Here is an 11,835-nt window from a genome sequence, read left to right on the forward strand (position 1 = left end):
TGCTCGGGGACCGGCTGTGGCAGTGCCGCCGCCCCGGTGCGGCGTGAGCGGCATCGCGGAGCGGAGCTCTTCGCGGCCCGGGGCTTCTCCCAGCTGGTCTCTGGCCCGAGCAGCCTGGGCACGGCGTGAGCTGGCCAGAAAGCAGCTGAGTGCTCGGCGCCTTGGCTGAGGGGAGGCAGTTCTGGCCTGTTACCGTGCCTTGGGAAAGGGGGATTTCGGGGATAGATCAAAGTAGTGGGGAGTCTGGGATGCCATCATATAAAAACCTGAGGTACTATGTGTTTTTACGGATGCAGTATCCACAATTACTACAGTGATTAGCCTGGTGTCTGTTGCTGTGCAATTCTGACTTGCTCTATTTAACGTATAAATAAATGTTTGCAAATGAAGGTAAAGCGTCACTGTTTTACTTGGGGGGTCTGAATTTTTTAAATACTCTGTGTCCATCAGCCATATTTTGGGGGGCAAAAATACTTCTTTTGCTACAGCTTTTATATGTACTGGGATGGGTTTTTTTTTCGCCTTAAGGTATTATGTTTCTTGTTCCTGCAGTGTTGATGGTGGCTCTTCAGGGTGACAATTTCAGCTTTTGATCACTTAGCGTTTTGAATAAGTAATATGACTTTTCTTTAATCTAGGAAATTATTCAATATGCAGGTAGAGGAACTCTGAAAATAGGCTTCGCAGAGGGAGGTTTCCCGTAAGTAACCTCCCTTGGCAGAAGATACCATGATTTGTCTACAGAAATTTCGAATGCACTTCAAAGAACAAAATAAAATCCCTGATATATGTTCTCTTGATAACCCACTATGCTGATTTTCATATTTCCACCAAATCAGATGTTACAATGGGAGAGAAGAGTCAGCAGGGGTCAGGGAAGAAGCTGCTCCTTGTGCTCATATAGATCACTAGCTTTAAAATCCAATCCTGTTTTAGGCATGAGTTTGAAACAGAAGTAGGTACTGGTCATATAAATCCGTTTCTGTCTTCGACGTGAGCAACTGAGATCATGTACCCAAATGTCGTAACGATTGGTTACCATAACATGCAGCTGCCTCAACTGATGTCTTTCACCACCGGCTCCAGAGTTTCCAGGGGTCTGGAACCTGGGGGCCCAGGTGGGACTCCAGGGGTCTAGAATAAAGTACCCAGAACTAAAGTTCTGTGGCAGAGTTGATTGCCTGTAAGATTTTGGGTGGAAGTTAGTATGTTGGTTTTAACTTGTATAGTTGTTTTTTTGATATCTGCTTACCTGAAAGGCTGCTTCTATCCACATATGGTAGCACTACACTGACGAGCAATAGAGATGCCCAAACGAGAGTCCTCCTGTTTTTGTAGAAAGGAAGCTGTTGATCAGTTTTTGTGAAAGATTGGTCTCTGGAACCTTTTTAATCTGAAAGACATCTTGGAATGTTTAATGTTTAGGATATATCAAAATTTCTCTATATACTGCTGTTTTGGATATCATCACTTGGTTTTGATAAAACTCTGATGTGTGGCAGAAAAGTTGGAGTTAGTGACAACAGAAAGTTTGTCAGTGCGTCAGTCCTTAAAAAGCCTTGTACAGCAGCTCTCAGATTTTTCCTAATTGAATAATACGTATTTTCACATTGCATGATGTGACATGACATAAAACAATTGAAGAAAACCAAGTATTTTTTCTTTTTGCTCTTCATTTTTGGCGAGATGTACCTTATTTCATTTGTGAATGTCTTAACATTTGTGAATGTTAAGAGGCTGTATCATTCTGTCTACTTACAGACTTGCTTTCCGACAGGAAGTTGCTAATGCATAATAATAGAAAGCGTGGGGGCTTAAGAGCATTAGATCACATTTTTCAGTGCAGTAACTTCTTATGTCTTTGAATTGAATTGAACTAATTGAATTGAGTTGAATTTCACCATCAAAGCTAACAAGCAGCATCCCAAACCTGTGCTCCACACAGGGCAGAGAATAAGATCAGGAAGGTAATGTGCTCAGGCGAAGTCAATTGTTTTCTTCTGAAAATGCTACCAAATACCCCAGAAAATAAAATTACAGGACACTGAGGCATTCTATCTTCTTAGACTCAGCTGGAGGAAAATAATCCAGGAAAGTGGTAGAAGGGGGTAGGCAGGCAGGGTAGGGAGAGAGAAGGGAGAGGAGGAGATAGGTTTGCAGTCAACAAGCCAACTAAAAATTTGCAATGAATATTCATTTAAATTTCTTTCGTTTTTAGGCAAAAGCAACAACTATCAAAGAAGCTCTAGCCAAATGGGTAAGTACTAGAACAGAATCTAGCTGCTTTGCAGTACTCTGTGGCATGGGTTTTGACTGTATTCAGCTAAATTTTTTTTTAAACTTATTGTAAGAAATATGTTTGCTTGAAACATTTGCTATAAGAAGTTTCACAAAGTAAAAATTTTATTATTGTTATTGATGTGTAATGCATTCTGTTGGACTTTCCGTGTGTTCTTGTTAAATTGACACGGCTGGTAAAGATGAGTCTGTTTTGCTCTCCTGCCTTGTTCTGCGGAATATGCATTGATAGAAGGCCTGAGGTTACAAAGAGATTTAAGGTTGGGGATGTCTTATGTTTTAATTATGCTCTGTTCATTTTACCTCAGTGTCATCCTTCCCACAGAATAAACAAATACGTAATTCTGACTGTACTGAAGTCAGTGAAACTTTGCTATTGTCTTTTAACATATTGTGCATCATATCATGCAAGGCTTAACTCAGAATGACTTTCTTGCTTGTTTTTCTTCTTAAAGCACTGTGTTAATACAGACAGTCATTTGGGGCAGTGACTGTCCCGGTCTTGGAGCCTTCTAGAAAGCTGTGTGTTGGCAAGGATGCACATGTAATTTCAAATGATGATATAAGATGCTCTGGGGTCAGGTGCACAGTCCAGTAAAAACAGTGAGAATCTTTCCCCAGTCTCAGTGAATTTTAGATTAGGGCACAGGTGTGCTGTTCAGTATACAAGCACTCTCCTGCTAATTCTGGGCAGCTGCTAGAGCAAGAGTTTATAAGTGTTTTCATCTAGAAGATCTGGATGTGAAGCAGTGTGGGCAGGTACAGCTGAAAGCCAGAGTATCTGTACCATCAGCTCAAGGTACTAGTCTGTAGTTGAAGACTACTGCCTTTCTGAATTTTATCGTCGTTTAGTACCTTCAGTATTTCAGTGTTTCTTCTGTTATGTTGGTATATCCCCCAAACCTCACTGCTGCTCACCTAATAAGCATTAGAACTTGTGGATATTAGCATTACTAGAGGTGTGAACTGCATATTAAAAAATTCTGCTTTTCCTCCCTCAGTCTTTCTGCGGTCCAAAACCTCAACTCTGTGTTTCCTATTAAAGATTTATTTTCCATTTGCTCTGCTGTCACATGTCTCTTAGAGATAATTGACCTGTGTCGGTGAGTTTCCATTAATGTTAGGCATGAAGTGCTGAATTTGCTTTCTTGTTCATGTTATTGGGGATGGGTCTAAATCTTCTTTTTACTACTCCTTATCTGGGTCCATGTGACTTGTAAAATTGGATCTGGTGGTGTGTTGCATTCCAGATGTTTTTTTTCCCTTTGGCATAAGGGTTTACCTATGCCCTACAGTCAGGGTGACTAGAGTTAAATCAGAGCAACTTTAACTTAGCAAATACGTAACTTCTTGTTAAAAAAGTGTCTGTTCTGCCTGTGGTTTCTCTGTAGCTTATTGTGGTCGTTCAGCTGACCTTTCTTCCAGAAGTGCATGGCAATCGGGATGAATTTTCTTCCTGCAAGTGTTCACTGCCAGCCACAGTCTGTGTTGGAAGGGCTCTCCCTTTCATGTTTTTAAGAAAAGATGTCTTTTTATTTGTTGGCATAAACTGAGAATTATAAACTGAGTATAAATGCAAACAGATATAGTGTTGTTCTTCGAAAAGAAAACAGAAGTTTCACATTTATATAGTGAGTTAATTTGAACACATTCAATATGTTCTAGCAAAATATCTGACATGCTTATTTGCCAAATCACTAATTATGAGTAAAAAATATTATCCCACTGAATTCAGACAGCAACCGAAATATTAGTAAATGCACAAGGTAACATGCTATTTTTTTAAGTTGCCTGAAGCATTTTGGGTACATAAGAGAGAAAATAATGTTTTCAAAACCTGATCTTGTGCTGTGGGATTCTTAAAGAATTCTGGGATGCAATTTATTTCATTACAAAGTAGCCATATAAACTAGGCCAGACCTCAGATATCTCACTTTTCAGTAGCTGCATAAAAATGGGGGAGGAAACAAGAGTCCTTGTTTTGAAAGCGCCAAGTAGATTTCTCCTTTGTTAATGGACCTCCAGTCCTCCCACTGAACACTGAGTGAATTGACAAAATGCTCCCTTTGTGCTGTCAGGGAGGCAGCTGTCAAAACTGGTGGTACTACCTAAACAGATACTTGTTCCAAGTGTTTAGTCAATAATTACCATCACTTCAGAATTTCAAAAGATTATTAATAGACTATATTTTTTAATAAACCCGAATGCTGAAGTTATGGCTGTTTTTCTAAAGCTCTGAACTTTATAGTATTTAATCTAGAAAATTATCAGCCTAGGTTGTAAATAGGAAATTTGTCTTTTATGGTATTCTCTAAAGTGTGAGATCTTCCTCTGCTCTTTTTTAATGGCTTATTAGAATTTATTGGGGTTTTTTTTAGATTCTTAACTCTGTGAATCTATTGAGGTTCTCCCCCAAAATGCACTCCCCTGTGTTCAGTTTGTGTTGTGACTTAGTCATGAGTTCTGAGTTTTCTGGGTGAAGTAGGAAGGAGCTGTTTCTGTCAGAGCTTTTAAGAACTGGCTTCTGCTACAGATTGACATATAGGAGCCTCAACAAGGGCCAGTCTCCATGGAGCTACCCTCATTCAGAATTTCAAACCTCCATCTATTCTCCATTTCTTTATGGCAGAGGACCCCTTAATTAAATTGCTCAAGTGTAACACAACTTTTAAAAAAAGTGTATGTAATGTATAAGTTCTTTTGATGTCTTGAAAATAAGCTAGCCTTCCCCTCTTCTTGCTACGCCAGCAGGAGTCTTGATAAACCATATTCAAAATGCTCTCTCTTGTCAGTAATATCTATTAGTAGTGTATTGGAATTATTTCTATAGTAATTACTTTTAATTTTTTAGTATAGTAATTTTTAGTAATTGCATGTAGCAGTGAGCCTCTTCTTCACCGCTTTTTTTCTTTAGGAAGAAAAAAATGGCCAGAAGGCTTCAGAGGCAAAGGAGGTGAAGCTGTATGGTCAGATTCCTCCTGTAGAGAGGATGGATGAATCTCTCTCCACGCTTGTTAACTGCGAGTAAGTTCCGTTAAAAACAAATTGGAAACCAAATATTCTTTTCTCTTTATATTAGTTTTCAGGTTTTTTGCTGTCCACTGTGCAAATACGTATTTACTATGTTTAAGTGGGGCCTTCAAAGCAGCAGCTTTCTCTTCTCTTTTGTCTGCTGAGCTTCCCTTTGCACACACAGTTCCTCTTTTTAATTCAAAGATCCCTGACACTTAACTGAGAAGATGTTAGGGTAGATTCTGTATTGATATTTGTCCCCAGAAAAATTATATACTGTTTATCGGTATATAATTACAGGTCCATGTTTGGAGTCTATCAGCTAACTGGCACATTTATGATCCATTCCAAAATTTATGAAAAAAAAAAAAAAAGGGAGACTTAAGCAGGACTTTCAGAAAGAGATTAGAGCCATTTCAGAAATAAACATCCATGCATTTGATAAGGCTAAGCATAAAAAGATAATCCGATATGCCATGTAAGTAAATCACGGTACTTCCCCGGAAGCTAAATAAGGTTGCAGAAGTCTTGACGGTTTGAGGATATTTTGAATCTGTTTACACATCCAGTTAGTTCGTCATCTAATGAGAGAAGAACAGACAATTATTTCTAATGCAATGGTGTTTGGACATGGAACTCTTCTGATATAGTGATCCCTTGTATACTGTGAATTGATTATTCTTCCTTTTAAAGGAAACTATCGCTGTCTACAAACTGCATTGAAAGAATCGCCAACTTGAACAGCCTAAGTAAGTGACAAGCCAGTGATCGATTATGTTTGTTTTCTAGTTGCCTGGATAGGACATACACCATAGTTTGTTATATGTGTCCAGCTTTATACCTGTTCTTATCCTTTTTAATTCCTTCCTTTTACAAAATTACAAGTGACCTTTAAAATTATCAGTCTTACTGGAGAATGCATGTTTAGCAATAATGGTGTATTAAAGCATGTATTCCTGTGCATTAGCAATTGTCTCACTGTGCAAATTTTAAAAAAATCCATTAAGAAGGCAACTGTGTAACTTCCAGTGTGCCTGAGTTGTGATATTCAAAACCTAATCAGTTCTAGAGTGATTTAATGACCAATTTCTATGCTCATGATGAAGACAGTCTGCAGTTCAACAATCTGTAATTTTGGTATTGGTTGGAGTAAGGTTGGAGTGTTGTAGATTTGGATGGAAAAATGCCATTCTACTTTGCAGAAGATTGGATATACCTGGTTTGCTTTTGTTCATACATGAAAGGGGCGTGCTATCTGTCTAGAAGGGAACTGAACTTTTATTTCATGGCAGCTTTCTATGACACCGTGAAACTCATTGGTTTACTGACTTTGGGACAGGAGTCTTAACAGTCTGTCCTCAAGAATTTGACTCTGTGGCATGAGGCTGGCAAAGAGCTGCAGGTTTTGGGCTGGAGCTTCTAGTGTTTTCTGTCCCCGTCAAATTGCCAGACGGGCAGACAAGGAACCTGGAATCCTATCCTCTCCAACTACACACCAATGGGGCTGTCCAGGAGCTTGATGAACTTACTTGTTTTCATAATATGCTCAGACTCCAACAAATTTGCAAGTACTAATCAGGGAAAAAACATATTCCAGTAGTCTTTCCAAATAACTGTATTGTAGTATTTCAATTTGAGGGACTCTATCATGAGCAAAAAATAATTAAGCAGTTATATATAAAAGTGCAACCAATGAAATTTTGTAGTGGAATAAAACATTAAAAGCCTTTAAAGCATTTTAAATATTTATATTAAAATATAGAATCGAAACATCCAGTCTGTACCAAATATTTGATCTTAAAGCTAGACAAACTAGAACTACGTAGTCTGTCTCTTAAAAGTACAGAATATGAGGAACTCACCACCTCTATTGGCTTCTGTGAGAAAGAGAGGAAGCAGTCCTTATAGCTATGAAAAACAGCCAGTAATTATTACGTACTTGCTTTTGCTTGTTGCAGAAAATAAGCTGAGAAATCTTTTTAAGCATCTATACTCCTTTCAGACAGAAAAGATTACTATTAATGTACATACCTGATATTGTAGTTATGTCAAGTAGATAATCCTGTGTAAAGGGTCACAACCCTGTAACCATACATGTGAGGAAGATGTTTTAGATGACAGCAACAAGTATTAGGTTTGTGGTTTAGAGAGTGTAAATGTTCCATGAGGGAGGTCTTTCTTCCTTTAAAATATAGAATATCTCAGAAGAAGAGTAATAAAAACTAGTAACAGCAGTTAGAAATAATTTTAAGGCATGGCTTTTTAAGCAATCTGTCATTTTTTGTATTTCTAAGTATCCTTTCATTTCTTACAAATTTCAAAACCTAGTGCAAACTTATAATTTATAAATGTGAGTTACAGAGAGAATGGCTGTCTAGACCAAAAAGCCACCTCCCAGCGCTCTCCCCTGTGGATGGGGATCCTTAGGGATATTCTGGAGAATATTAGCAGTAGCAGGCTTTAGAATTACTCATTATGACTCTTCATTTTTTGAGCATGGTCATGTATTAAGCTGTTGTGTTTGAAAAGAAAAAGAAGCATCATTGTAACTCAACTTTGTAATGAAAACTGATTTTCCTGTTTTAGAATATTTGCCAGATGTGGTTTTATCAGGTGTGGTTTCATCCCTGCATTTCTTGAGGCAGAACATACAACTATCATCTATTCTAGATCGGCCTCGAATCTTCAGGTGTAGCAATCTCTAGCCACTACACGTGCTCTGTGGAGGATCTGTTGCTATTTGGCTGGAACTTGCATTGGTCTTCCATTGATTATTGTAGCATGTATTTTCAATAATTATGCATAAAAGAGCAAAACAAGATCATTAAGGATTTCATCCTTAACGCAGTTAAGAAGTGTTAGAACATTCATGAAAGGCATAGATCCAAAGTTAACCCAGCTACATGCCACAATTCAGTTTGCTTATTTACACCTGCAAGAAGGCTTGTGTGAAAAAATGAAAATGAGTTATACAAAAAGACTGCTATTTTGTGGTAGGTTTGAGTTACACTAGTATTACACTAAACCCCAGCTCACTCGGAAAGGAGCTTTGTGTGGGTGCTAGACTAAGGTGAAATTTCTCTCATCATTGGACTTCTGTAAGGAAGCTTTATATGCTGTCTCTATTACAGAAATCAAATCTGATGCCTTAAAATAAGATTGGAACAACTTTTGCCTTGAGAAGAAGGGGTATGAACTATGTAAGATCAAAACTAGCAAGTTAGCAGTTAAGAGCTCAGGTGCAAGGTGAAATAATCATTTTTGTTCGGTATTTGTCTGGACTGAATTTCAACTAGGTAACGTACACATGAGTAGCTTTGTATTCATGAATGTGTTTCTGAGCTGTCCATTGCATCCATTCCTGATTATCTCTGTAGGTCAAGAGATTTTGTTTCTGTTACTTCATTCCTTCTTAAGATAGTCTGTTCAGAGTGCGGTTTGGTTGTAAGTAGAATATGGCATTTTACCTGACTTATAGCATCTTATATTTAAAAAAACCCAACCACAATTTATTAACAATAAACTTTCTTTCATCTATTGCAGAAAATTTGAGGATACTGTCTTTGGGAAGAAATAACATAAAGAACTTGAATGGATTGGTATGCGCTTCTCAGTGTCAATTCTTCACTAACAAAATGGAGAGCTGTCTAGAACGTGGGATAATACCCCTGTGTTCATAAAAGTCTTTGCTGAATGTACATTGTTGCCTAACCATTTCTTTTCTCCTTTTGCTATGATCTATTTATATTGCTTCTGAATTTTCAGATAGTCTTTCTCTTTTGTTTTGTTCTCTTCATGTTTGGAGATTCTTCAGGGCTAATTTACCACATAAAACGATTTTAGAAAGAGGGATTTTGTTGCCTTTGACAAAGATGAGCAGAACTTTTATTTGAAAACTGCTGTCTGTCTGTAAAGCCCTTTAAATTCTGCTGGCTTTACATGGAAATAATTCCTACAGACTTTTTGTAGGAGGAGTTTTCTACCTGAAGATACTTAGGCTATGCTTCTTTACTACATATATTGGCAGTCCTGTGAACATGCGCTTCATGAGGGTCTGTCCTTTTTATGTTAGCTGGCATCTGCAGCTATACGGCTTTAGGGGAGAGGATGGTGGCAGGACTAAGTCTACCAGGTAGACTTATGGATCAAAAATGGATCAATTTTGTTACATTTGATTTAAGGGCAGAAGAACTTTTTTTCAGTCAACTTTTTTTTTTAATGAATGTAGAAATTCTTTTCTTCCTGAAGAGATCCTATATGTTTCTCCTGCAGAATGTTTCTCTTCAAAGCTATTCCCACCTTCAGAGATGCCGTATCTCTTAAGTGTGAAATGCAGAGTCAAAGTGTAATGGCTGGTTTAAAAAACGTCTTTTTTGAAAGAATTATGAAAGCAACTTCTGGCTGATAGGTACAAACATACATGTACCTGAAATGAATCATTCCCTCATATTGTGTAAAACCCCCTCTAAAGTACTTGAATTTCATTCACTTCATGTATCCTTGCAGTGCACAAGCAGCCAAATTTATCTCCTCTGCCCCTATGCCTTAAGAACAACTGCTCCAGCCACCTATTCCTTGTCTTATTCTGTGATTTCAGATGTATTTCAGATCCTTTGCTCTTAATTCCCATGAGTATTTGTCATGCATAATGAGGGACCTGCTTAAAAGGAAACGAGGACCAATATACACTTAGTATTTTCTCATGTGAGGGGACCTCTGGGGGGTGAAGAGAGTGTCTGAAGAATAAGGAAGATACACTTCTGCTTACCTGAGTAGTCCTGTCGTTTTCCAGGAGGCAGTGGCAGATACTTTAGAGGAGCTGTGGATCTCATACAACTTCATTGAGAAACTGAGGGGTATCCGTGTAATGAAGAAGCTGAAGGTTCTTTATATGTCAAATAATTTGGTGAAAGACTGGGGTAAGCCACGCCTCTCTATTCTGTAACTTCTCCTGTAGTATGGTGAATGCAAGAGTTCTCTCTTGGAGTCTCCAAGTAAAAAATAGTTCTGTATGTGTTACAGAGCTTTAAGTCTCACTGATAAGTCTGCAGATGTGCTAAACCCTTCAATACCCTTAAATATTGAATTTAACATCTAAGTCCAAAGGTATTTGTTCTTTCTCAGACTTCTTTTAAAATGCATACCTGTTCTTTAACCTGATACCAGTGTTCAAGCCCAAGCAATCCCTACCCTGTTATATCCCATGCTGTTTATGTTTGCACTGAGTTTGAAAGGAAGGTTTGGTGCAGAGGTACTTTCTGTGTTCCACAATCTGGTTGGTGTTTTCGCCTTTGTGGTTGCAGCAGAGTTTGTGAGACTGGCAGAGCTGCCATTACTAGAGGATCTGGTGTTTGTAGGCAATCCACTGCAAGAGAAATACGCCTCTGATCAGAAGAACAATTGGATTGAAGAAGCAACCAAACGGGTACCCAAGCTGAAGAAGCTGGATGGTGAGTTTGGGGCATGAGGCAATTGGTGTGACTTAACAACTTAATATAGAGTCACAGGGAAGTGAAGCGTAACCTCAGGAATTCATCTGTGTGCCCATGTAATATTCCTCCCTCCTGTCTTCAGTGTTATTCAGACGTAGGCTAACTTATGGCAGCTGAATTCTGCAGCCCTGGCTGCAGGATCTTCTGAAAGTGTTTGATGGATTTGGGTGTATTAAGTCCAAGTGGTCTTGCAGCCCACCGCTGGGCTTTAGTCTTGAAGTTATCCAGTCAAATAGTTTTAGCACATAACTAATAGGGAACTGAAACATACTGGTTTGAAGTTCTCTTGTGGAGTTCACATGTTGACTCGTGTAACTATATAGTTAAGTGTTTAGCATTAAATAAGTTAATAAGGCTTTCATCTGCCACATTGAATTACAATTTCCCCAGCAAATTTGATTTACAGTTTTCCCCAACCAAAGAGGGTGACATGGGGGAACAGGAGTAGACAGGAATATGATCTGGTTTGCTTCTGGTGCAGGGGCAAGTTTCCAGAACTTCATGCAAGTTTCCTAAATGCCTGAATATCCTCCTCTGATCACCATACTAAGCCTTTTTATATGCTGTCCTCTCCTTTTTGTCACTGATATGAAAATATATTAAAGCATGTCCTGCTTCTAAGTGAGATAATTTTTAAATCTATTTTTGAATATGTTAATTTCTATTAATGGAGATGTTAGCTGTTCCCTGTTACCTGCTGTTTACTAAAGCAATGCAGAAGAGAGCAGGACTGACTAATAAAGAGTCAGAGTAGCAGCAGGGAATGTACGAGTGTAGGGATGCTGATAAGAGGACGGCATCAGTACAAGGAGCAATGGATGGGAAACCGAAGGCAGATCAACTGAAGTAGTAAGAATTATTGGGAAGTGGAAGCCTGGTGAGAGAAGTGTGCTGCTGTGAAGGATGGCCTGCAGTAGTCCATTTGCTGTTGTAGTAGAAAACATTTTTAAGAGTGAAACAAAAAATGGAACAGGGCAAGAATCTGTATGGGCAAAGGGTAACCTGGTTAGTATAAGGTTAGACCCTTAGTTTC

At 38.5% G+C, this 11,835-nt stretch overlaps 1 protein-coding gene across 1 annotated transcript in view; it reads left to right on the forward strand.

The window, feature by feature from the left end:
* The first annotated feature begins 2,224 nt into the window (after positions 1 to 2,224).
* Positions 2,225 to 11,835, forward strand: part of DNAL1 (dynein, axonemal, light chain 1) — an 11,369-nt gene continuing 1,758 nt past the window's right edge. Inside the window, exons 1-6 of the mRNA XM_009882403.1 lie at positions 2,225 to 2,257; positions 5,213 to 5,322; positions 6,004 to 6,059; positions 8,854 to 8,909; positions 10,103 to 10,229; positions 10,614 to 10,760. Coding sequence (XP_009880705.1) covers positions 5,288 to 5,322; positions 6,004 to 6,059; positions 8,854 to 8,909; positions 10,103 to 10,229; positions 10,614 to 10,760 — 421 coding nt within the window. The 5' untranslated portion in view covers positions 2,225 to 2,257; positions 5,213 to 5,287. The remainder of the gene's footprint in view (positions 2,258 to 5,212; positions 5,323 to 6,003; positions 6,060 to 8,853; positions 8,910 to 10,102; positions 10,230 to 10,613; positions 10,761 to 11,835) is intronic.

The sequence above is a fragment of the Charadrius vociferus genome, unplaced genomic scaffold, assembly GCF_000708025.1.
Source record: "Charadrius vociferus isolate BGI_N301 unplaced genomic scaffold, ASM70802v2 scaffold50, whole genome shotgun sequence".
Taxonomy (NCBI): domain Eukaryota; kingdom Metazoa; phylum Chordata; class Aves; order Charadriiformes; family Charadriidae; genus Charadrius; species Charadrius vociferus.